The sequence below is a fragment of the Orcinus orca genome, chromosome 3, assembly GCF_937001465.1.
Source record: "Orcinus orca chromosome 3, mOrcOrc1.1, whole genome shotgun sequence".
Lineage (NCBI taxonomy): Eukaryota > Metazoa > Chordata > Mammalia > Artiodactyla > Delphinidae > Orcinus > Orcinus orca.
The window spans coordinates 108,247,755-108,272,412 of record NC_064561.1 but is presented as its reverse complement, the minus strand read 5'-3'; the positions used below and the strand labels follow the sequence as shown (position 1 = coordinate 108,272,412).

The window sequence follows — 24,658 nt, the reverse complement described above, 5'->3', positions numbered from 1 at the left end:
GCTCATGAGCCATGGCTGCTGAGCCTGCTCGTCCGGAGCCTGTGCTCCGCAACGGGAGAGGCCACAACAGTGAGAGGCCCGCGTACCAAAAAAAAAAAAAAAAATTTTTGTTGATTTTTGCTCTCATTCTCATTATTTTTTTCTCCTACTTAATTGGGGTTTGATTTGTTTTTGTTTTTTTAGTTTCCTAAGGTAGAAGCTTAGATGACTGATTTTAGATCTTTCTTTTTTTTTAATATATGAATTTAATGCTGTAACTTTCCCTCTAAGGACTGCTTTTGCTGCACCCCACAAATTCTGATAAGTTGTCTTTTCATTTTCATTGAGGTCAAAAATATTTTAAATTTCTCTTGAGATTTACTCTTAGACCCACGTCTTATTTAGAAGTGTGTTGCTTAACCCCCGTGTATTTTAGGATTTTCCAGGTATCTTTCTGTGTTGATTTCTAGCTTAATTCCATTGTGGTCAAGAGCACACATTGTATGATTTCTGTTCTTTTAAATTTTTTAGGTGTGTTTTATGGCCCAGAATGTAGTCTATCTTAGTGAATGTTCCATGTGAGCTTGAGAAGAATGTGTATTCTGCTGTTGTTGGATGTAGTCTACAGATGTTGATTATATCCAGTTGATTAATCATGTTGTTGAGTTCGACTATGTCCTTACTAATTTTCTGCCAGCTGGATCTGTCCATTTGTGACAGAGAAGTGTTGAAGTCTTCAACTTTAATGGTGGATTCATCTGTTGTTTGTTGCAGTTCTGTCAATTTTTGCCCCATGTATTGTGATGCTCTTTTGTTAAGCACATACATGTTACGCATTGTTATGTCTTCTGGAGAGTTTATCCCTTTATCTTTATGTAATGCCTTTCTTTATCCTTGGTAACTTTCCTTGCTTTGAAGTCTGCTCTGCTTTCTTTTGATTAGTGTTAATATGGTATGTCTTTTTCCACTCTTTTAACCTCTATGTGTCTTTATATTTAAAGTGGGGTTCTTGTAGACAACATCTTGTTGGGTCTTGTTTTTTGATCCACTCTAACAACCTCTGTCTTTTAATTGGTGCCTTTAAACCATTGACATTCAAAGTGATAACTGATATACTTGGATTATTTATCATATTTGTTAAAGCCTTCTATTTGTTGCCCACGTTCTTTGTTCCAATTTTTGTTTTCCATTTTTTTTCCTGCCATTTGTGGCTTTAACTTAGCATTTTATTTGATTGTGTTTTTTCTCTTTCATAGTGTATCAGTTATACTTTTTTTTTCCTTCTCTATTTTAGCGGTTGCCCAAGAGTTTGCAATATACATTTACAACTAATTCAAGTCCACTTTCAAAAAGCAATATACTGCTTCACAGGTAGTGCAAGTACCTTATAATAACAAAATAATCGTAATTCCTCCCTCCTGTCCCTTGTATCATTTCTGTCACTCATTTCATGCATACATAAGCATACATAAACTCATATATATGCATAAGCATCCATAATCAAATACATTGTTGTTATTATTATTTTGAACACACTGTTATCTGTTAGATCAATTATGAATAAGGAAAATAAAAGTATTTTTCACTTGTTCCTTCTTCAGTGTTCTTCCTTTCTTTATGTAGTTCCAAATTTCTGACCTATATCATTTTTCTTCTCTCTGAAGAACTGTTAACATTTCTTGAAAGGTAGGTATGCTGACAACACATTCCTTCAATTTTTGTTTGCCCAAGAAAGTCCTTATTTCTCTTCACTTTTGAAGAGAAATTTCCCAGTATACAGAATTCTAGCTTGGTGGGGTTTTTCTCTCAACACTTTAAATATTTCAGTCCACTCTCTTCTTGCCTTCATGATTTCTGAGAAGTCAGATGTAATTTTTATCTTTGCTCTTCTATAAGTAAAGTGTTTTTTCCTCTGGCTTCTGTCAGGATATTTTCTTTCTTTCTTTCTTTCTTTTTTATGCAGTATGTGGGTCTCTCACTGTTGTGGCCTCTCCCGTTGCGGAGCACAGGCTCCAGACACGCAGGCTCAGCGGCCATGGCTAACGGGCCCAGCCGCTCCGCGGCATGTGGGATCTTCCCGGACTGGGGCACGAACCCGCGTCCCCTGCATCGGCAGGCGGACTCTCAACCACTGCGCCACCAGGGAAGCCCAGGATATTTTCTTTATCTTTTATTTTCTGCAGTTTAAAAATGATATGTCTAGGTGTAGTGGGTTTTTTCATCATTTTTTTTCTGCTTGGTGTTCTCTGAGCTCTCTAGATCTGTGGTTTGGTGTCTGGGGAAATTCTCAGTCATTATTGCTTTAAATATTTCTTCTGTTCCTTTCTGTCTTTCTTCTCCTTCTGGTATTCCTATTATGTATATCTTACACCTTTTGTAGTTGTCCCATAGTTATTCGATATCCTGTTCTGGGTTTTTCAGTATGAGACAGGAAGGGGGTAGGGCACAACATTTACAAGAATGACATAGCCAGAGGACATGACTGATTAGAACCAACTAGGTCCAAGATGGTGGACGAGTTGACTTCCACTAGACCTTGAGCCTCAGTATATGCTCCTTGTAACACATCAGCAAGCTAAATGACACACGCACAGGCGCCATGACAGTTACAAGGCCGACCATAAAGGTCAAAAAGTGGGTGGTGGCCCAATTCCTGGAAATCCCCACACTTTCCCCAAAATAGCCACAATACTACTCCTACTCATTAGCCTATGAAATTACCCACCCCTATAAAAACTGACAACCCCATACCCTGGTGCCTCTCTCACCTTCTGAGATGGCCCACACTCTGTCTATGGAGTGTGTTTCTCCCTGAATAAACTTTCTTTCACTTTGCTGTGGCTGGCTCTTAAATTCTTTCCTGCACGAAGCCAAGAACCCAGACTTGGCGGCCGTCCCAGGGACTCAGACATGACCTGGGATGTGACCATCCTTTCGTGTCCCACTCTCTTTCCTGCGTCAAGTATTTTTTTCTCTTTGTTCTTAAGTTTTGGAGGTTTCTTTTGAGACATTCTCAAGCTTAGAGATTCTTTCTTCAGTCTTAGTTTGGGCTGCTATAACAAAATACCACAGACTGGGTAGCTTATAAACAACAGAAATTTATTTCTCACAGTTCTGGAGTCTGGAAAATCCAAGATCAAGGTGTTGGCCCTCTTCCCGGTTCATAGCCTGCGGCTTCTCACTGCGTCCTCACGTGGTGGAAGGGAGTTTTGTGGGATCTCTTTTATAAGAGCACTAATCCCACTCATTTACTAATTCACCCTCATGACCTAATTGCCTCCCAAAGGCCCCACCTTCTAACACCATTGCATTGGGTATAAGGATTCTAACATGAGTTTGGGGAGGACACAAACATTCAGATCATAGCACATGTCAAGTGAACTAATGAGTCCATCAAAGGCATTCTTCATTTCTGTCACAGTGTTTTTGCTCTCTAGCATTTCTTTTTGGCTCTTAGAATTTCCATCTCTTTGCTTACATTGCCCATTTGTTCTTTCATGTGGTTTACTTTATCCATTATAGCCTTTAGCATGTTCATCGTAGCTGTTTTAAATTCCCAGTCTGATCATTCCAACAGCCCTGCCTAAGGCTTCTCTATCTCTTCCAACAGTGGTTTTTGCCTTTTAATATACTAGAAATGTTTTCTCTATAGCATGAGACAATGAACTGGGTAACTGCTGTTAAGTAGGTATTTAGTAATGGGGTGGTAAGATGTGTGGAAGGAGGGGAGCCTGTTACATCCCTTTGATTAGGTCTCAGTCTTTTTAGGGAGCCTGTGAGCTTCACATGTGCTTCTTGGTGCCCACACCCTGGGGTGGGTTGCCCTGTCTAAGTAGAGTAGGGTGGCTAGAATGGAGTTGGGTATTTCCCTTTTCCCTTAAGGAAGGCCAGAGGGAGCTGGAGTGGGGGTTTCCCTTCCCCCAGGTCAGTTAGGCTCTGATAAAACCCCAGAACGTTAGGCTGTAGTTAGAGAGTTAACTCTTAAAAACAGACCTTGTTAAGAAAGACAGAATGCTCTGGTTTATTTCCAAATGGTTCCTTTTCTGCTCCCCCTGCTTAAAGCATGAGGGCTTTTCCCTCCAGCATTCACTGTGAGAACCTCATTAGAACTCCAGGTGGTAAAACTCACAAAAGCATGGACCCTCTGATGACTGGGTCCCCTTGGAGTTTTTAGCTCTGAGCGTGGTCCACATGGAGCCTCCAGCCGTTCCTGGATCACAGCTCAGGTTCCCCTCCCCCAGCACTAATTCTCATATAAGTTGAGATTCTCGGTATTTGCCTGACAGTCTCCCCAGTTTGGGGGGCACTGGTTTGCTCTATGACCTCACTTCTCTTATGGATCTAAGAAGAGTTATTGATTTTTCAGTTATTCAGCTTTTCACTTTTTGTTAGGATGGAGTGGCAACTTCCAAGCATCTTACATGCCGAATTGGAAACTGGAAGTCCTCAGTAGCATACATTTAAAAGGTTATTAGGGCTTCCCTGGTGGTGCAGTGGTTGAGAGTCCGCCTGCCGATGCAGGGGACACGGGTTCGTGCCCCGGTCCGGGAAGATCCCACATGCCGCGGAGCGGCTGGGCCCGCGAGCCATGGCCGCTGAGCCTGCGCGTCTGGAGCCTGTGCTCCGCAACGGGAGAGGCCGCAACAGTGAGAGGCCCGCGTACCACACACAAAAAAAGTTTATCAGATAAAAGGCCCGGACTCTCAAAATGAGTGCAAGTCCTGCAGGCCAGCACATCACGTAGCCCGGCATTTCCCAAACGCATTTGACCATGAAGCCCCTTTCCTCGTGTACCATTTATCAACATGCCATGGAACCAGTTTTCTGAAGAACCTACTCTGAGGAACACTGAGCTCGAGCACAGTCCATGCTGGAGAAGTATCAAGTTGTTCCTTGAAGTTGTGGCTCAGAACCCAGAGGCCCAGGGAGGCCCTCCTTTGGTCATTCCATTAAACCAGGAAACACAGTCCCCTTTACAATGAAAGCCCTGGTTAAAGGCAGAGCAGTGCTGTGTGCTCCTGGAACCCTGCTGGGCTCGAATCCTGGCTCTGCTGAGAGCTCCTGGGCAACTTAACCTCTCTGCGCCTTAGTTTTGCCATCTGTAGAATGGAAATGACAATGACTCATGTTAGTTGGCTTATAGGGCTGCTGTGAGGATCACATGAGTGAAAACATGGTCAGAACTTAGAAAGTGCTTGGCACCCAGTGTGTGCAGCTGGGTCTTTCCAAGCTTCTTCCATCAGTGTACCCTGCAGACTCTCACCTTCACCTGTTTCAACCAAAGGGGACACTATATAGCCTCTTTAAAATGCCTAGGAAACATGGGATAAAACCCATACCTTGATTTTGGTATGAGTTAACCATTATTTGATACTACCTTTACTCTGCAGCTGTTTTCTAGATTTTGATCTGTATGAGTAGGAAGACGGAGGAGGACCAGTGTTAGCCCTCTCTGATACAGGGAACTAGTCTCCAATATTTCCAAACTTGTAGACACCCCTCTTTTTTTTCAATATTAAAAAATGGGACAGGCCACAGCCTCTCCACATGTAGTCATTGTGCTTTAACCATCGACTGAGACAACAGTAATAATCAAAAGCTATTATCAATGTTAGGATGCTTTTTTAAAAAGTAAATGTTTTAAATCGATAATTATATGTACACGCAGTGATCCTTGAAATGAATTTATGTTTTATTCCCTGCTGCTGCTGCCATGTAAGGAAATAGACCAAGAAAACCTTTTATTTTTATTATTTTATTTTTCTGGCCATGCCACGTGGTATGTGGGATCCTAGTTCCCCAACCAGGGATCGAACCCGGACCCCCTGCCTTGGAAGCACGGAGTTTTAACCACTGGACTGCCAGAGAAGTCCCCCCAAAATCCTTTTAACTGGGTAAATCAATTATTCACCTTTATTAAAATATTAGAAAATATAGATGCAGTGAAAGATACATGCAGCGGCACCTCTTTATATGTACCCGTGGAAAATCAGAGTATCTGTATATTCTCTGACCCTCTCAGTAACCCTGAGACCCCCTCCCCAGGTTGCAGGTCACAGAGTCCACTCTCCTGCAGTCAAAGAATAATCAGTGGAGAAAGGGTCCTCATACCAAAGACCATCCTTTTAGTAAGAAACGCTTATCCCTCACTCCTCAAAATCTTACAAAGGGGGGATGTCCCTTCTTGTGCCAGCTCAGGGGTGTTTAAGGGAACACTCTGCATCCGTTGATCCATCCCTCATCTGGACAAGGGGAATTTCTCAGTTAGGTTAAGGACAGTCCATCAGCCATTGGACCTCACCTGAATGCAAAGAGTTTGGGGTAAATTGGCCTCAAAAGTGGCCTAAGAGGAGGGGCGAGGAAGGGAAGGATTGGGAGCTTGGCATTAGCAGATGCAAACTGTATATATAGGGTGGATAAATGACAAGATCCTACTGTATAGCAAAGGGAACTATATTCAATATCCTGTGATAAACCAGAAAAGAATATGAAAAAGAATATTAATATATGTCAACAAAATAAATGGAATCAGACTATGAAAAAAGGGAAAGTGGCTTAAAGCCACACTGTACCCTCACTAGTGCTACCTGCCTGGGGCTTCCTAGATGGAGAGAAGAACCAGGGCTCCTCTCTGGTTAACCTGTGGTTTATCTATCTGGGACCACCCACATACCCACATTCTTCCCTTTCTGGAGGCAGCCTGAGACCCATCCTTTCCTTCCCTTGCACTCTCTTGCCCTCTTTGGCACTCTCCAAACATTCAGCGACTGTGCTTGTGACTGGGATATTCCAAGTAGTGGGCTAAGGGCACTTAGAGTCAGTTTTGCACGTCCACTCTTGCCACACAGGGGGGTTGCATTCTAGATGTTGGGGGGCAGCCTGGGTGGCCACAGGTTCCAGCTGAGCTAATTTGGTCTTCCGGGGAGCTGTCAGTCCTCCATTCCTAGAGTGAGTCCTCTGGTCCCCATAGTCTAACCAGAGTTAGAACCCAGGGCAGATTAGGTTAAAGGTCATCCATCCTCAGCCCTCAGGATGACTTGGAAGAATCATAAAGAAAGGAAGTGCAAAATCCCCACCTTCCCACCTTAAAGACAACTTGTAATTTTTTTTTTTTTTTTTTGCGGTACGCGGGCCTCTCACTGTTGTGGCCTCTCCCATTGCGGAGCACAGGCTCCGGACGCGCAGGCTCAGCGGCCATGGCTCACGGGCCCAGCCGCTCCGCGGCATGTGGGACCCTCCCGGACCGGGGCACGAACCCGTGTCCCCTGCATCGGCAGGCGGACTCTCAACCACTGCGCCACCAGGGAAGCCCCACAACTTGTAATTTTATGTACAGACTATTCCAAGTTTCACAAGGCACACGACAGAAAACTAAGAAGGCATTTGCTCTGCTCTCTCCTGAGAAAGCTCAGCTACAGGCATCCAGAGGCTCCAGCCCTGCTGGGTGGGACGGAGGACCCCAAACGAGCAGGAAGAGCCACTAGGAATAAAATCCGAGGCGTACTAGGCGAGGCCCCCGAGAGGTTACGCAAAGTTCTGCGCTTTCACTGGCTCTGCGATACCCCTTCATCCCTGCCCTCTTCAGCTCTGCATAGCTCACCAGAAAAGTCACCTGCAGATAGGAAACATAAATCATGTGTAAATATAGACCCGTGTTTAAATATCACTTATGCTTAAAGGGACCAGGCCAGAATTCTCTTCCACTAATTAGGAAGATTAAATTCTTCCCCTTCAAATGTCCAATGTACTTAATAAGAAAAGATCACTATTAATATAGCAAAGGGATTTTAGTTAAAATATCTCAGCCCAATTCTTTAAAATATTTCCCAGGACCCACTAAAAATTGTTATGGCGCAGTGAATGAGGGAGCATGGCTTTCTCTTACAACCAAATTTCAAGATAATGGCCTAATGATACCCACTGGGGATATGAATAGTGTGATCTGGGCCACACTGATCACCCCTGGCTGTTGTTTCCCCTTAAGGGCCATCTCTTTGGACAACCTTGAATTGGGAAGAATGGCTGTCAGGTGTCCCACTCCAGGGGCCAGGCTGGAAGGGGCAGACTGAAGGCAGTTATTAAAATGAGATACATGCAGGAGATTGAATCACTTGCTTTTTAAAGTAAACCAAAGGAATAGAGCTTTGGCTATGAAGTTTTCGCCTGGTTATTCTTGTTGCTTCCCTCTGCCAACCCCGTGTGCCAACTTCTTGGTGGTCTTTGGATGACAGTGCTTTCTATTCTTGCATATCACACAGAATTACTCAGCAAGGAACAGACAGAAAACAGAAGATTACATGAGAGTCTGCACACTGACCAGGGGGCTGCCAAATCCCTTTCCCCTGCTTGGCAGCCAGAACCTGGTGGCATGCCTCAACCCCCACCTGGGAAACTGAACAGCTGAAAAGAAAAACGTCCGGGAGCTAACAGCTGGGTGGTCTGCAGCTAATCATTCATTCGTTCACTCATTCATTCATTCAAACACCTAACAGATATTTATGAAGTACCTACTATGTGCAAGCAGTCTTCTTGAGGCTGCAGATACAGCAGTAAATAAACAGACACAAATTCCTGGTCTCAAGGGGTTAGTGGTGAAGACAGATAGTAAATAAAGTAAATAAGCAAATTATACAACATATTAGGTGATAAATGCTATAGAGAAAAAACAAGGAAGAGGGATAGAGAATGCCAAGTGAAATTTTAAATAGGGTGATGTGGGAGGACTTGCTGAGAAGGTGACATTTGAACAAAGGCTCTATGGTGAAGCCCAGCAAGTTGACAAGCCCAACTCATGCACACACAAATCTTCCAACCAGGTTTTGGTGCCTCATTCTTAAATATTTACGCACAGCCAGATTGCAAATGTTCAATGCAGAACATTGGAAGATCTTCAAATTTAAGCAGAAACAGAACATAGGAACTCAGAGATAATGCTGGAATCAGAAGACAGCTTTTTTAAAAAGCCCCAACTATAATTAATATCCTTTGAGAGAGAAAAGAAAAGATTGCATCCATAAAACAAGAACAAAAAAATATTAAAAAGGAAACAACTGAGAACAAGGAAAAATTCTTGGAAATAAGAAAAAAATCACAGTTGGAAAAAAACCTCAGTAAAAATGTTTTAAAAAATCTCAATAACCTCAGCAAGGTAAGGTACTGCGTTTATGAAGCAAAAACAATTCTAGAAAAAAAAGAAACACTCAAATAATATTGAAGAGCTATTGAAAGTTAAAAACATTATCAGAAATTTAAAACTTGATAGAAAAACAAGGAGGGAAAAATGAGTAAATCCCTCAGAATAAAACAAAGAAAATAGGAGAGAAAATATAGCAAAAACTAGAGGACAAGTCCAGGAAAGCCAGTATCGGATTGCTAGGAGCTCCAGAAAGAGGACACAAGGAAAATGGAGGGGAGGAAAGTATCCATAAAATAATCCAATAAAATCTCCAATGGGCCTTTCAAACCTCCAAGTAGCCACTAAAATGTATGAAAATAGACCCTCCCCAAGGCACATCACTGTGATATTTCACAGGGAAGATTTTCTAAGTTTCCAGAATATAAAACAAACAAGAAAACCAAACAGGTCATCAAGAATGAGAACGGCTTCAGACTTCTTAACAGCAACAGTGAAAGCCGAAGACCATAAGCAGTGTCTTCAGACTTCCAGAGGAAGATGACTTCCAACGAGAAGCTCTATCCAGGTAAACTATCAATCAAATATCAGCCAAATAAAAATATTTTTAGAAAAGCAAGGTTTCAAAAAGTTTACTTCCCATTCTCTTTTCCTTAAAACTTATGGAGGATATATGGTCCTCCAAAATGAACAAGACTAAAAAGAGAAAGATACAATGTGCTAATTTTCCTTTGACAGCCATTCTCCCCTTCTTTCTTTCTTTTTTTAAGCATTTATTTATTTATTCAAAACAAACAACTTTTTATTGAAGTTTGGTTGATTTATAATGTTGTGTTAGTTTCAGGTATACAGCAAAATCATTCGTTTATATACATATATATGTTCTTTTTCAGATTCTTTTCCATTATAGGTTATTACAAGATATTGAGTATAGTTCCCTCTGCTATACAGTACGTCCTTGTTGTTTATGTATTTTATGTATAGTAGGGTGTATCTGTTAATCCCAAACTCCTATTTTCTTTCAATGTACACCTCCCTGAGTTTTAGCTGGGCAAGGGGCTTGCCAGCAGGGACACCACTGCCTAGTGTCACCCACAGCTAACTTCTGGGCAATGGGATATGAGCAGAAGAGGTGCACACAACCCCTGGGTTGATTGTGATTTCAGAGAGCAAAGCCACCTGCTTGCTTCTGAACTCTTATGAGAGAAATAAGCTACTGTCATTATGTTTTTGTTACAGCACTTTAGCTATAACAAATACTTATGGGGTGTGGGAAACAGGAGATCCAACTCAGGATAGAGAGCAATGGAATCCCCAGGATGACAGTGAAGGGAGATCCCAGGAAGAGAGCTGTGCTCTGATGTGGACAGCAAACAGTCCAGATTGGAGCAGTGAAATGCCCCATGTTGAGAGCTCAACTGTTGTCTTTTTTTTTAACTTGAGGTGAGAATGCTTAAATGAGCCTGAAACAGATTGTTATCTGAACTTAGTTTGCCTTGTGTTGATGACATTTCTGTTCTCCATGACACAACCTTGGCTAGTAGAGGGGGTATGGGCTTGACACACTGCTATGGACGTAGTGTGCTTGGACCTGTTCCTGAAAGCTGGAGGCTGGCCATGGAAGCCGAAAATGCAGAGCAGTCCATTTCCATTACATATTTCTGGGGGATGCCCAGTACCTGTTCATACAATAACCTCCCCAGCCATGGGTTGCCTAGTGTTTCCAAAGACTCATTTGGGAATACCCCTCTGGTAAACTCCCAGGGAAACAGAAGCTAATCTATGACTCAGAGCCTCTGTTCAGCTTATCTTCTCCTGGGGCCCTTCATCTGATGGTGAGAATATTGCCCTTTCCTTACACAGCTAGGTTGGTGTTTGCTATTGCTTTTCAAAACTAAAATGTATTGCTGAGGGATATTGTAGGAAGTAGAACTATAAAGGATCAGAATGATTACAACAAAATGAACTAGAGATCATCTCTGTGAAGGGAGGAAGGGGATACATTGGGAGGGGGCACATGGGCCTCTACAGTACGTTTTTTTTTTTTAATCTTTCGGCATGTGGGATCTTGGACCGCCAGGGAAGTCCTGGGCCTCTAAGGTACTTTATCAGTACTCTGGAAGCACACTGTTATATGGGTGCTTTACTTCTTAACTTTGGAAGCAGATTACATGGGTGTTCATTTAAATAGAACTATGCATTCTATATATTCTTATATATGTCTAATACATTTTACAGTATTTCTAAATAGCTTAAATACCTACGAAACTGATAAATGTGTGGCCAGGACTGGGGTTTGAGTAGTGTTGTAGTGTTGTTTGACATTTTAAACCACATGCATGTATTGCTTTGATAAAATAGAACCTCTGTGCTAGAAACTGGGCATATGAAGGTTTTTACTTCGAGGCTACTGCCTTTGAGTATTTCTGAATATGGTGAGAGACCAGTACAGATGATTAACTACAATACAGCCTGATGTTTTAAGATTACAGAAGAAGGAGCAATGACTTTTTTTAGTCAAGAGGCAGTGAGAGGAGAGGGTAGGTCCAGAGGGGAGAGTCTGTAAATCAGGCCGTGAAGGCAGGGTTTGAAAGAAGAACAAAGGATAAGAAAGGGTATCTCAGGAGGAAGGAACACAATGAGCAAGGACATAGAAATGTGAAAGAAAGAGCAGGCAAGTGGTCGGGAGGTGATCAGGGACGGTGCAGTTTGCACACTGCACAGCCTCCAGAGGTGGCATTCATAGTGTTGTGCGGTGTGTAACCTACTCTATCATCCACAGCCATCTGGTTGAAGGGAGTGGTTAGGGTGCATAAGGGAAGGGAGAGGAAGCCAAGACTACGAGAGTATTAGGAGAGAAATAGGAAAATGGAATGTGGTATGAAAAAGACTATTACTGAATCCTAAACATTATTCAATAGGCTAGTGTTGACATAGTCAAATTATGAAATTTACAAAATTACACCAACCGTTTCTACTCAGTGAAGGACAATAGCATGCGCCTGCAGGGGTTGAACATGAAAACACTTTAAATTGGTATATTCTGCAATAATCACATTCCTTAAGGTCTTGAGAACTAGAAAAGAATTGGACAAAAATCACTGTGTGATCCACGGGTACTTCTTTATTAGAGAAGAAATTAACCATTCATACCAGAGACTACAGAGGGAAATTAACTTAAGCTTGCAATTCTAGAATAACTTTCACAATAAGGAATTCTTAAGTTTTCATAGAGTGAGGGGGAAAGAAAGGAGAGAGAGAAAATCATTTAGAACAGAGTTTCCCAAATTTGGCTACTTTCACAGACATATTCTTGGAGGTGGGTATACAAGTTGTCTATGTAACATTTAAAATTTTTTGTTTTACTTTTTTTTTTTTTTTTTTTTGCTGTATGCGGGCCTCTCACTGTTGTGGCCTCTCCCGTTGAGGAGCACGGGCTCCGGACGCGCAGGCTCAGTGGTCTTGGCTCACGGGCCTAGCCGCTCCGCGGCATGTGGGATCTTCCCGGACCGGGGCACGAACCCGTGTCCCCTGCATCGGCAGGCGGACTCAACCACTGCGCCACCAGGGAAGCCCTTATGTTTTACTTTTGCTTATAAACAAATTAATACACACTTGTTCAGGATTCCCTGGACAACCTGTTACATAACAGAGTGTTGCCACGTGATCGTAGCATCTGCATTTATACCTCTGATCCCTGTGGCCCAAAATGAAGACCAACCGTGCTTAACTTTTCAGTGGCGTCTCTCAGACTGCGTGCTCAGACCCTTCACGGAATTGTTGAATATTTCCTATGAGGTCTATGAGTTGTCACGGTTCAGAAAACTGGTTCACGGCAGTGATTCTCACAGTAGGAGGGGGTAGGAGGTGGGGTGGGGATGGTGGCTAAGGAGATGCCCTTTGATAAAGCATATTCAGAATATCTATTGATTTCATAATACAAATTCTATAAAGTCAAACTCAACAAAATAATCTTTGGACAGTAGCAGAAAACCAACTATAGATTCAACCCAGGAGGTCTGGGATATACTTGGTTGAGAAACACTGGTGTTGAGGTAGAGGAGCCCCAGCACGTGGAGAACACGTAGTAAGGAACATGTGCCAAAGAGAAGGAACATCTTTTGGGTCAGTGAGTGAATCCTAAGCATATCTTGTCTTTTTGGAAACCAAAGGGCCAATCCACAAGAAACCTGAGACACCCATCGAACTTCTCAGACCTGTTGTTTTGGGCAAGTTGGTCCCCTTTTAATACTGAGTCAAAAGAAGAAAAAGCTGTTTTTTGCCCCCAGAATGCCCCCCACCCACTTTATTTGCGTTAACATATTTCAAACTTTTAAGTAAACAGTTGCTGTAGCTGGGTAAACGTAGCCCCAGGTCCATCCATCAGGAAGTGCTGTCAGTATCTGCAATGCCATCCAGCTCTCAAGGGGGATATCAGCCTGGGGTCTGCTCTGCTAGGAAAAAATACAAAGAATTGGATTTTCTTGGAAAAGATCAATTCCTCTCATTTCCCTTTCATTACCAGAACATTTACTCTTGCTGTTTAAGCATAATCGGTTACAGATGGCCTTGAGATGCAAGTTGCCAGTAGAATACTGAGAGTATAATATACTGAAGGACAATGCAGATAAAGAGACCTGGGGAATATGGCGGACTCTAGTGCCCATGCCAACATAGAGGTAGCTGGGGAAATGGTGTTTCCCACCTTCCCAGGAAAGTTGTAAGTTTTCTCTCATTCTCATCTAAGCCTAAATTGCTAAAGAGTGTTCCAGAAAAGGAAACATTTGGTACAGCAGTTAATTGGGTTTTGAGTGCTTTGTGCATGGGGTGAGGCCAGAAAGCTAACCCAAACAGACACAGTGTTTATTTGAGGGGATGATGTTGTAGAATTGTGATTAAAAGTTTATAACATTGACTATTTTATTTCAAGGGATTCAGTTGCATTTTTCAGACCTTGTTTTGTTAGTTCCTGTTGCTATTCTGAGTAACCACCACAAATTATACGTACTCATTGCTCAAGGGTTATTTATTAATTAGTGGGCAATAAATACTCTTCAAAGAACATTTTAATTTGAACCCCTTTCTCCTTTGGCTAAAACAGAATCTTTCCACGTGTGAGTCAGTGCAATTGGCCTGCTTAGAAGCTAGCTTGCACTAACAAGAGCTGCGGGGAGGAGAGTCCATCAGACCCCAAAGGTATCTTGCTTCCTTTCTGAAGAATTCATCACCCTGTGGTTTTCCATTCAGTCAAAGATCTCCTTTAAGTTACAATTTTAGAAAACTCTGTTTTGTCATTTGGGAAGCCAATTAGATTGAATGGATTTGCAGGGTGAACACAGGTAAAGCAAAACTTACCTTGATTTCACATTGCACTTAGAATAATCTAGGTTGCTTCCCATGGCCTGTGTGCTCTGGTCCTTGCCCACATTTGTTACTACTTTTCCTTCTTTCTGCGCTTCACTCAGTCTGATCTGTCTTGCTTTCAGTTCCTTGAATATTCCATACTTGTCACCTCAGGGCCTTTGTACTTGCTATTATTCCTTCTGCCCGAAAAGCCCTTCTGCTTCATCTGTACATGGCCATCTCCCTGTTGTCAATCAGGTCTCAGCTCAACCAGCCCCTCTGAAAAAGGCCTTCCCTTACTACATTAGCTTAATTTGCTCCCCATCCCCCTGCCATGTTCTATCAAATTATTCATTTGTTTCAGGAATTATTTACTTGTTTTGGATCGGTCTACCTCTCTAGAATATAAGTTCCATATTATCTTTTTGTTCATCTCTGTATTCCCAGTGCCTCGTACAGTGTCTGGCACATAGTAAGTGCTAAATAAATATTTGTTAAATGAAGGTTGAGTGAAAAGCTTTCCTCCCATTGATGAAATTAACCCATTTGTAAAATGGGAAACTCATACATGACATCACAGTTCCTCAAATCACCCCGATCATTCTTTCCCTATCCAGAGTGCCTTCCTAGATTGTAATAAAACGTGGCGGTAAAATTCCACCATCTCCCAGTGTTCCTGGCCCAGCGTCCCACCTGTCACTCACCTATAATTATTGTAGAGCTCCAATTTGCTTTAGCCTTGTCAGCAGCTCCCCTTTCTCATGCATATTTACTAGATCATTGCATCCACCTATGCACTCTTGACCGATGAAGACCCGAGGTACCTAAAAAAGCAAACAAGCCAGGACATTTAGAGAACATCATTATTAGATTAGACATTTCATCCTTCCTCTAAATATTTCCCATGATCCAAAGCTTTTCAACTCACTTCACAACCTCCTCATGTATACTCTTTCAGGGCAGAACTTTATTATACGCATAAAATTATTCATTGAAGAACCTTCTTACGCCAAGATGCTTTTCAAATAGAATGTTCTGTGTGTGTGAGATTGTCTAACTTGTCAAAGGGATTTAAAAATTTTACTCTATGTTTCAGGGAAAGAGTTTTGGTTGGCCGCAGCTGGACCACCCTGATTGAATTCTGGTTTCTCTACAGCTGGGACCACACCTGAGCCCTTAAACTGACCCATGGCAACCAGGAAGGAGTCTGTCTCTAAGTACAGGTGGAAAAGTATTTGCATCAGTTCTCTGTCTCTGATTTTAGACTCACAGTTTATTAGAGTCGTCTCTCTCATCTGTGAGCTCTGTCCTCAGCTGGGGAAGGGGTGGTGGTGTCTGAATCTCCTTCTCTAATACCTGGCCCATCATAAGATGTTTAAGTGCTGCAGCCCTGGGAGCAAGGACATGCATCTGCTTTGGTTTCACACCTGGCATGGGTGGGTGGCCCAGGGTCAGCCAGGCTGACACAGTCATTCTACCTGCTGAACATGTTCATCTTGAGTCAACCTCAGGCTCCCTCCCTGCTGCTAGGTAAGGCGTGTTCCAGGTTTCTAGATGGCTCTTGGAAGGAGGAGAGAGGAGGAAGTCTTTTCACTGTGGCTCAGGCAAATTCCAGGCCAGGGATGTCACAGAAAGGCTGACTGGCAGTGAAGAAACAACCACAATGCGGGTACCCTGAGTGGTCAGGAGCAAGCAGGTCCTCTCCCAGAACACTAGGAACATACCAGAAGGGGCAGGAGAGGTGAAAGACAGAAGGCGGCAAGAATATTTTCAAAGCTTTTGACTTTCCTCAGAAGGCATAGTAATTCAGATGCATTTTTAAATTGAGGTATAGTTGATGTACAATAGAAGTTTCAGGTGTACACACAGTGATTCAAAATTTTTATAAATTATATTCCACTTATAAAATATTGGCTATATTATCTGTGTTATACAACATATTCTTGTTGCTTATTTTATACATAATAGTTTGTACCTCTTAATCTTCTACCCCTGTATTGCCCCTCTTCCCTTCCCTCTCTCCACTGGTAACCACTGATTTGTTCTCTGTATCTGTGAGTCTGCTTCTTTTTTGTTATATTCACTAGTTTGTTGTATTTTTCAGATTCCACATGTAAGTGAGATCATACAGTGTGTGTCCTTCTCTGTCTGACTTATTTCACTTAGCATAATGCCCTCTAGGTCCACCCATGTTGCTGCAAATGGCATTATTTCGTTCTTTTTTATGGCTGAGTAATTAATATTCCATTATATATATATATATATACACCCCATCTTCTTTATCCATTCATCTGTTGATGGACACTTAGGTGACTTCCATATCTTGGAAACTGTCAGTAATGCTGCTATGAACATTGGGGTGCATGTTCAGATGACATTTTTTTTTTAAGTGTGAGAGTTGAGAAAAAGGGCAGGATTATTTCAGGTAAGTCCTTAACCTTATTTTTATTAAGAAGGAGGTCTGGGTGGAAGCAGGCTTTAAAAATTAAGGCCCCCAATTGAAAGACTCCTACACTCCATCGCCATGGCTATTTCCTATGTCCCAAGAGTGGGGAAGGGCACACAGGACTGTGTTCTGGCGAGAAAGCCTGGTAATGTCCACCTCAGTCACACAAGGTGACGCCCGTCCCGCCTGCACTGCCCGCCTGTGTGGGGGCTTTGCAAGTGGAAGCGCCACCAAGGCAGCGTTGCTTTTTTACTAGCTGGAAGAATATGCAGAAACATGAGGTCAGAGACCTAACTTGCCCCCTGGATCTGGCCATTGTAGGGAAAATAAAGCACCTCTCAAATTGCTGGGGGCCTTCTGGCTTCTATCTCCCCAGGAACAGTTGGCTGTGGTCAGTTGCAATGGTAAATAAAACAGAATCCTAATGTAATTCTAATGTAATTCTAATACAGGGCTCTTTCTGTTGAAGCCATTACCTAAATGAGTAAAACTCATCTGAGCTTTCAATAAGGACGAGATGTATTCATTCTTGAACTTCTGTCAATTCTGTTATTTTCAGAAAGAATTGAGCAATGGTCACTCCTCTTGCCACTTGCCACATCTCCACCTTTGGCCAGGGTGCTGGCCCAGGGGGTTAGAGTTCAGTTATTTGGAGAGAAGGCCCTGAGGAGTAAGGAGTCTTCTCCTCAGATAGCTGTTCTCATACTTGAATCCTGCATCAGAACTGCAGAGGGCTTGTTGAAACATAGGTTTCTACTCCTTCCCCACACATTTCTGATACAGGAGATCCGGGCTGGGGCTCAAGAATTTGCATTTTGACAAGTTCCCAGGTGATGCTGACTCTCAGCGGTCACATCTGCAAACCGCTGGTTGGCACTGACAGTGGTTCATTCCTCCTGCGGTAACTGAGGCTTTGGGAACACACAGCTCTGCAGCAGCCCCCAGCCACCTGAGGCAGGCCCTGAAACATGATCAGGGCGGACTTCTGTGCAGACCATCTGGCACGCAAGCTGGCTTGCCTGAGAGCTGAAAGGCCCCGTTGCCCTCACACCCACCCTCTAGGCTAGGCAACAGTTGGCTGTGGTCAGTGTGATCAGTTGGCAGCAGGACAGTGTGGGAGGCTGTGGTGACAAAACAGGAAGCTGTTGATGCAGCTGAGGAAGGGAGACTCGTCCTCCGTGCCCTCCCCTCCTGGCCCATCCGCCTCTTCGGAGGAACTTGAGTCTGTTACTGCCAAGAAGCAGAGAACTGCCACCATAAAAGCAAGCTTGGGAATTCTGGGGCCCTTCCTCTCCCGGAGCTTTCTCCAGCCCCAGCTTCAGCTAGGTGGCATCTCCTGCACTCTGGTGTTACTCAGAGGCTCCCAACACTCTGCAGCACCTCCTTGGCTACTCCCTGGTACAAGCCACCATCTTTTCTCATCTGAATTACTGCTCTAGCCTCCAGAGGTCTCCCAGCTTCAACCCTCACCCTGGCCTTCCTGTAGTCTCTTTCCCCACAGCCACTGGAGCGACCCTTTCAAAATCAAGTCAGATAGGGTTATTCCTCTGCTCAAAACCCTTCAGTGGCATCTCATCTCCCATCACAAGCACACTCCGTGTGATAGCTTGAAAGGCCTCGCCAACCTATACCGCGTGATCTCTCGGACCTCATCTCCTCCTGACTCATAATGTTCCACCCATGGAGGCCTCCTTGCCAGGCATACTTCTACCCCAGGACCTTAGCACTTGCTGTTCCCACTGCATGAAATGCCCTACCGCTACATTTCTGCATGCCTTGCTCCCTCACTCCCTTTAGAGATCTACTAAAATCAGTGAGGCCCTGATGACTCCATTTAAAACCGTACCTTGCTGCCTACAGCCCACCTGCCTTTCCTGTCTGTTTTTTTCTCCATAGCACACATCACTTACCACCTTCCAACATACTATTTTATTAATTGCATTTACTAGAATGTAAGTTCCACAAAGGCAGTCATTTTTGTTTGTTCTGTTCATGGCAGTATTTCCAATGTCCAGAAAAGCGCCTAGTGTAGTAGGTGCTTAAAAATATTTGTTGTATCTAGCAAAATTATCCTTCAAAACCAAAGGAGAAAAAGACTTTCTCAAACAAAAATTGAGGGAATTTGTTGCCCAAAGAGCTGCCTCGTAAGGAACATTCAAAGACGTTCTTCAGAGAAAAGGAAAATGATAGAGGTCAGAAACTTGGATTTACATAAAGAAAGAACATCAGGAAAAGGAATAAGTGAACGCACTGATCTAGGAGCTGTGGCTATGGCGAAACCAGAACCAGTTTCTCCAGTACATGGCCTGATAGAAGGCCTACGTCTCTGTAATCAGTCAAGTCTTGCTGGGCTCCTACTATTTGCACAGCACACAGGCATCCCAGGATAAGCAAGATAGCGACAGCTCTCAAGGTTTCCAGTCTCTTCTAATAGAAACCCTTCACTGTTCGGGATCATGAAGTATACAACTTCAAAGGGTTTGTTTTTCCCCTTGGAGGAATGTCATTCAGGACTCAAGAACCTGTGAAAAATATTTTGAAAAATTCAAAAACAAAAGACCACTAGAAGAAAAAGTGTTGCTTTACAATGAATTGAAAAAACAGGTGTTGAATGAATGCGTGAAGTGGTTTGTTTTTCCTGCTAGAGAATAGGTGCTGGGCTGAAAGGTGTAGCTCCCAAACCTGGTTGCAAATTAGAATTACCTTTTGATTTTTTTGACAGGAGAGAAACTCTATTTTCACTTCCAGATTTTTTGAGGTATAACCGGCAGATAAATATGTGTGTATTTAAGGTATACAATGTCATGGTCTGATACACATATGCTACATTAAGAAATGATTACCGCAATCAAGTTAATTAACATACCCATAACCTCACAGCTACCATTTGCACGTGTGTGTGGTGAGAACACTTGAGATCTAATCTCGTAGCAAACTGCAAGCATACGATACAGTATTACCAACTATAGTCACCATGCTGGACGTTACATCCCCAGAACTTATTCATCTTATAACTCAATGTGTGTATCCATGTCCTAGGGATCTTTAAAACTGCTGATGCCTAGCTGCCCCCTCCCATATTGTGATTTAATTGGCATGCGGTGTGACTTGGGCATTGGGAATTTTTTTTTTTAAAAGCGCTTCAGGTGATTCTAATGAGCAGCAACATTTGGGAACCGCTGGCCCAGAGGGATGCCTCACAGCGGGGCCCACAGGCGTCCTTACACTGCCCTTTCCCTCCTTCCAGAGACGAGGGTCCTCAGCTCACAGCAGGGGCCCTGGAAGCAATGGGGGTAGCGTGTTTTGCCTCTTCCTGCACCAGAAGGCTGATTTCTGACTGGAGAGGCGGGAAGAACAGAACAGCCTCCCAGGCTTTACACTGAGAAGCCAGAAAGAACACGGTAAGTCAAACTAAACCTGAGCTAGGATATGTGCTTCTGCAAGCGCTGTGTCCTAGAATGTGCGCCCTGAAAGGGAGTTTGGGTGACCTGGTGGGACAGGACTTACCACCTGAACTGATGCTGGCGATCTGGTCGGCTGGCTATCTCACTGGGAAGCCGTGGGTGCTGAGGAAGAGGAAGGCTCTTCACGTAAAGGACAGCGGTTCTTAGGGTCCCACTGTCTACTTATAGCAAGAAGGGATGTAGCGGTCACCTCCTCCAGCCTGGTGCTGCAGCCAGGAGGTCCCTGAGAGTCACAGAGCTGGTGACTTACCAGGATCACACAGCAAACCATTGTGAGAGCCATCCGGAGCTCTGGCCTCTGGACTCCCTAACAGGCCTGGAAACATCCCATAATTTAGATTAAGGAGCACTAATGAGCCGTTAGATGTTTCCAGAGGGAGGAGTTAGATAAGATAGGGAAGAATGAGAGATTTAGATGAAGGTTAAAGAGAGCCTAGAGAAAAGATGGAAGGACAGCAAATCCCACTTGGCCCTGTGCACGCAGAGTGCACGCGATTCTTGCACAACAACAGAAACGCACCGATCACACATGGCCCCTGCATGCCTCCTTCCACCCCAGCCCTGCACGCGCAGACTGTCAGCGCTTGAAACAAAGAGTCCAGATAGTTCCTCAGTGACTCCTGGGCGGCTGCTGGGCCCGCTGCCCCTGACGCCCAACACAGTCAGCTGTGCTCCCTCCTCTGATCTGAGCACCGTTGGCCGAAGTCCAGCCGTCCATTCAAGGAAGCAGTGTCCTCTCTCAGGCGCCCTCCCCCACCTGCACAGCCCTCCAGCCGCCTGGAGTGACAGACAGAACCTTAACGGTGTCCTAGAGAAAGGCACAGGCATACCACGTTCACAGCCCCGACAAGAAAAAGGAATCTGGGAGCCTCCTCCCCAGCCTTTTAGAAGGAAACCCCAGGCTCACCGTTCTGGCTCCGGTGAGCTGTTGCAAATAATCTTGAATCTCGTTGGTGTCACTGCGGGCTGTGACATCGACAAATTCCAAAAGCCCTTGTTTGAAGGGCAAGTGGCTGAGGAGCTCCTGGGCCCTGCTGCTGTAGGGGCAGGTGGGCTTGATGAACACAACTACCTTCCCAGGCTGGATTTTACTGTTCACAAATGCTTGAGCCATGCTCACAGGCTGCTATCTTCTGGGGAGGAAACCTCGATTGCAGGTATTGCTTGGGAGAAAAGCGGGGCCCTGGCCAGCTGGCTCTTATTTAAAGGAACCTCCCTGGAGGAGGAGTTTGCCCGGTAGCGCGCTCGATTTTTAAAGGGCCAGTCCTGAAGTCGTTTCAGTCTGGAGTGATTCAGCAGCTAGAGCTTCGGAGGAACGCCCGCTGGTATGTCATCATCAGTAGCTATGTCCAGGGTGTCATTGTCCTCAGCCCTTTCAGGAGCGCCTGCTCTTGGGAAGGGAACAGAGTCTTGTCACTCTCTGGGGAAGCAGAAAGTGTGCAGCCCAGCCCCAGGGAGGGGGCGGAGAAGGCAGAGTCAAACCTTTGTTGTCTCAGACACAGTTTCTAAAAACACATGCAAACAGAATCATTCAAGAAACAGAATGCGCCGAAATCTCTTTAGAAGGAGTGAAATTCAGATGGTGACTCTGTGTCCCGTCTTGCTTGGCCTGCACTGTTTGTCGCGGTCACTGTTTAGTGGAATTAGTTCCCCACTTTTAAACATCTGGAGATTTCACAAAAGAATCTGGACCCGCGACCTCTCTCTGAAAAGTCAGGTCGTCTTCATTTGTGGCAGCAGCTGGGGCTGAGGAGTTGTTGTTCTTTGGGTAGGGCAGACAGCGGCTCAGGTATGCCACTGCCTGCCCCCCACCCCCCACCCCCCTCCGGGCTGGCTCACGCCTTCCAGACACCTGCTGTGCGTCCCTAAGCATTTGAGTTTGTGACCCTTGAACTGCACTTTAGCATGGAAGTGAATTCCAACACAAACCCACGTTTCAACCTGCAGGTCCAATGAAGGTCTTTTTCTCTGTTTGACCCTCTGTGTGTGACGCTTGGTTTTCACTGTTGTGAGTCTAAGGGGTGTAATAACCCACTTCTCACATTCACCTGAGTGTGGTAAGACGCTTAGGACCTGATGCTCTTCCCTGTGGTGCCCACGCTCCCGAGTGGGGCGAGAGAAGTCCTTTATTCTAGGGCCAGTTCTGACCCCTCCATGTGCAGTAAGTTAAATAAACAAAGCAAGGAAAAAAACCTCCTTGAAAAGGGAACTGTCCTTTTCCCCAGGAGGTTTTCCACGGAAACTAGGGCCCAAGCTGGAGCTGCACACCTTCACTGATTGCCACGTCAGAATCCCAAGCATAGCATGATTGAGAGAAGGGAGGAAAATTGACTCCTGGAAGCAACTCTAATTATTACTAAAATTAAATGGCAAAGCAAGAATCCCAGATTCTGAGTCACAGAGAGGCACTAAGATACGAGATCTCTGGCACCAGAAAGAATGTGCTGGGGCGGGAGGCCTGAGGTGACGGGTCCACTCAGTCTTGGGACTTGCAGCTTCATTTTCTCCCGAATAAGCTCCTGGCAGAGTCCTTGTCGTCTCTCTTCGTTTCGTCCTTTCGCTCGGACTCCTGTGGCCGGGCCCCTCGCTGAAGCCCGGGGCCTCCTCAGGGCCGCCTTCTTCTCTCCCGCGCAAGGGTCCGCAGCACGCCTCGCGCCGGGCACTTCCCTCCGAACCGCTTTCTTCTCAGCGTCTGGGCGTAGCCTCTCCCGCTCTGCTGGCTCTTTTTCCTCAGCATGTGACTCTGGTCAAGTCTCTGCCTTGTTACACACCACCACCACCACCTTCCATCTCCTTGACCCTGCTTTCCTGCCCTTCCCGAAAAGCCAAGTCTCATAGGACTTGCTGTTATGTTTGCCATCTGAGCTTGACCCACCTCCCATCCTCTCCTCACCTCAGTGCAGTCTGACCTCCTTCTCAACCGTTCTGCTGAAACTCCTTTGGCCAACGTCAATCATGACCACCACGTTGCTAAATCACCTTGCAGCCAGGTGTCCTGCCTGAGACTAACCCAGAAGTGTGGGTGTGGAGTTTCTGATAAACTGGTGGAGTGAAACTCCCAAAGGATCTGTTTGCATAGGGTCCCTGGAGGGTTGGGTACCTGGGGCAGAGATCAGGGTGCAGGAGGAGAGGGCTTCTGTTGTCTGCCCTACCGCTGAGGCCCAGGGACTGGTGTCTGAAGCCTTAGGACAGATGGCCATGGGACACAGCTGAAGAAGGCCTTTTCATGAGACTTGGAACAAAAACAGATGGCAAAGAGGGGGAGTCTTCTCCACTTTTCAGAAAATGCCGTGGCTTCACTTCAGTGGAGAATTCAAAGCATAGAATACTCTGTTGCATTAACATCATGAAAGTTTATAGCTTTGGCACGTCAGGAGATGGAACCCATGGATCTCGGGGGGATTTCAGGGTGGGCAGCCACCATGGGGGCTGCCGTCCTGGAGTGCTGTGGACGTCAAGAGGGGGTGTGTGTGGAAGAGACGTGAGGACTCTTCTTGGGCTTGTGCACCCCCAGGCACTCCCGGAAATACTGGGAAGCAAGGACTTTTTTCAAGGCAGCGGAGGTCCTGCTCTGCAGAGAGTTGGTGACAAGCTAGTGATCCATGTGAAATACGGGCTGTTACTATTAATGCGATCTCATTTGTACCGCAGGCTGTTGAGGGCTGGGACAATCTGGCCACAAATGAGCATTTTTCAGGCTCTGTTGCTTACTTGCCCGCTTTGCAGGATTTGACCCCGTAGATCACTGTCTCTCCATTTCCCCTCCTCCCCCCAGCTCTCTTGTTCCCAGTGTCCTCTGCAGCTTGATCTCTTTCTCCTTCCTGTGTCTCTGGGTATTCTGTCTCAGCCTCTTCCTCAGTTTTGCCTGCACATGGGGTATATCCTGGGGCTTGGTCCTCTTCTCACTCTGTGTACACCCTCCTTGAAAGATTTTGTCTGCACATGTGGCTCCAGAAAGGTGGCTATCATCTTTTTGTTGATGAGCTCCACATTTATTTTTCTCATCCAGAACTCTTTCCTAAGCCTCAGGAATTGATAGTTCATTGCCTACTGAGAAGACCCGCTTGGGGTTCCTCAGGCATCTCAGCCTCTGCGTGACCAAAATGGAAGGCAACCTCCTGTCTCTTCCCTCCCTGCTTATCCTCCCGGGAGTACTGTCATCTGTCCATCAGCCAGGGCAGGAACCTGGGAGGCATCTTGACTGCTGCTTCTTCCCCTGCTCCCTGCTTTTTATTTATGCAGAGTGACCAAACTCTAACAATTTTGCCTCCTAAGTAGCTCCCCAGTCTGACG

General features: G+C 44.9%; 2 protein-coding genes across 3 annotated transcripts in view; one reads left to right on the top strand and one right to left on the bottom strand.

The window, feature by feature from the left end:
* Positions 1-24,658, top strand: part of RHOBTB3 (Rho related BTB domain containing 3) — a 975,233-nt gene that overhangs the window by 70,149 nt on the left and 880,426 nt on the right. The gene's annotated exons all lie outside the window — the stretch shown is intronic.
* Positions 12,217-21,576, bottom strand: GLRX (glutaredoxin). 2 transcript variants are annotated; one of them, XM_033400882.2, is made up of 3 exons: positions 21,273-21,576; positions 15,160-15,279; positions 12,217-13,566 (listed from the first exon to the last, which is right to left on the bottom strand). In XM_033400882.2, exons 1-2 carry the CDS (start codon positions 21,477-21,479, stop codon positions 15,166-15,168), a joined length of 321 nt encoding a protein of 106 aa, XP_033256773.1. In that variant the 5' UTR covers positions 21,480-21,576; the 3' UTR covers positions 12,217-13,566; positions 15,160-15,165. The 2 variants fall into 2 exon arrangements, with proteins under 2 accessions (XP_033256773.1, XP_004263567.1); XM_004263519.4 differs by having other exon boundaries at positions 12,217-13,563; positions 21,273-21,557.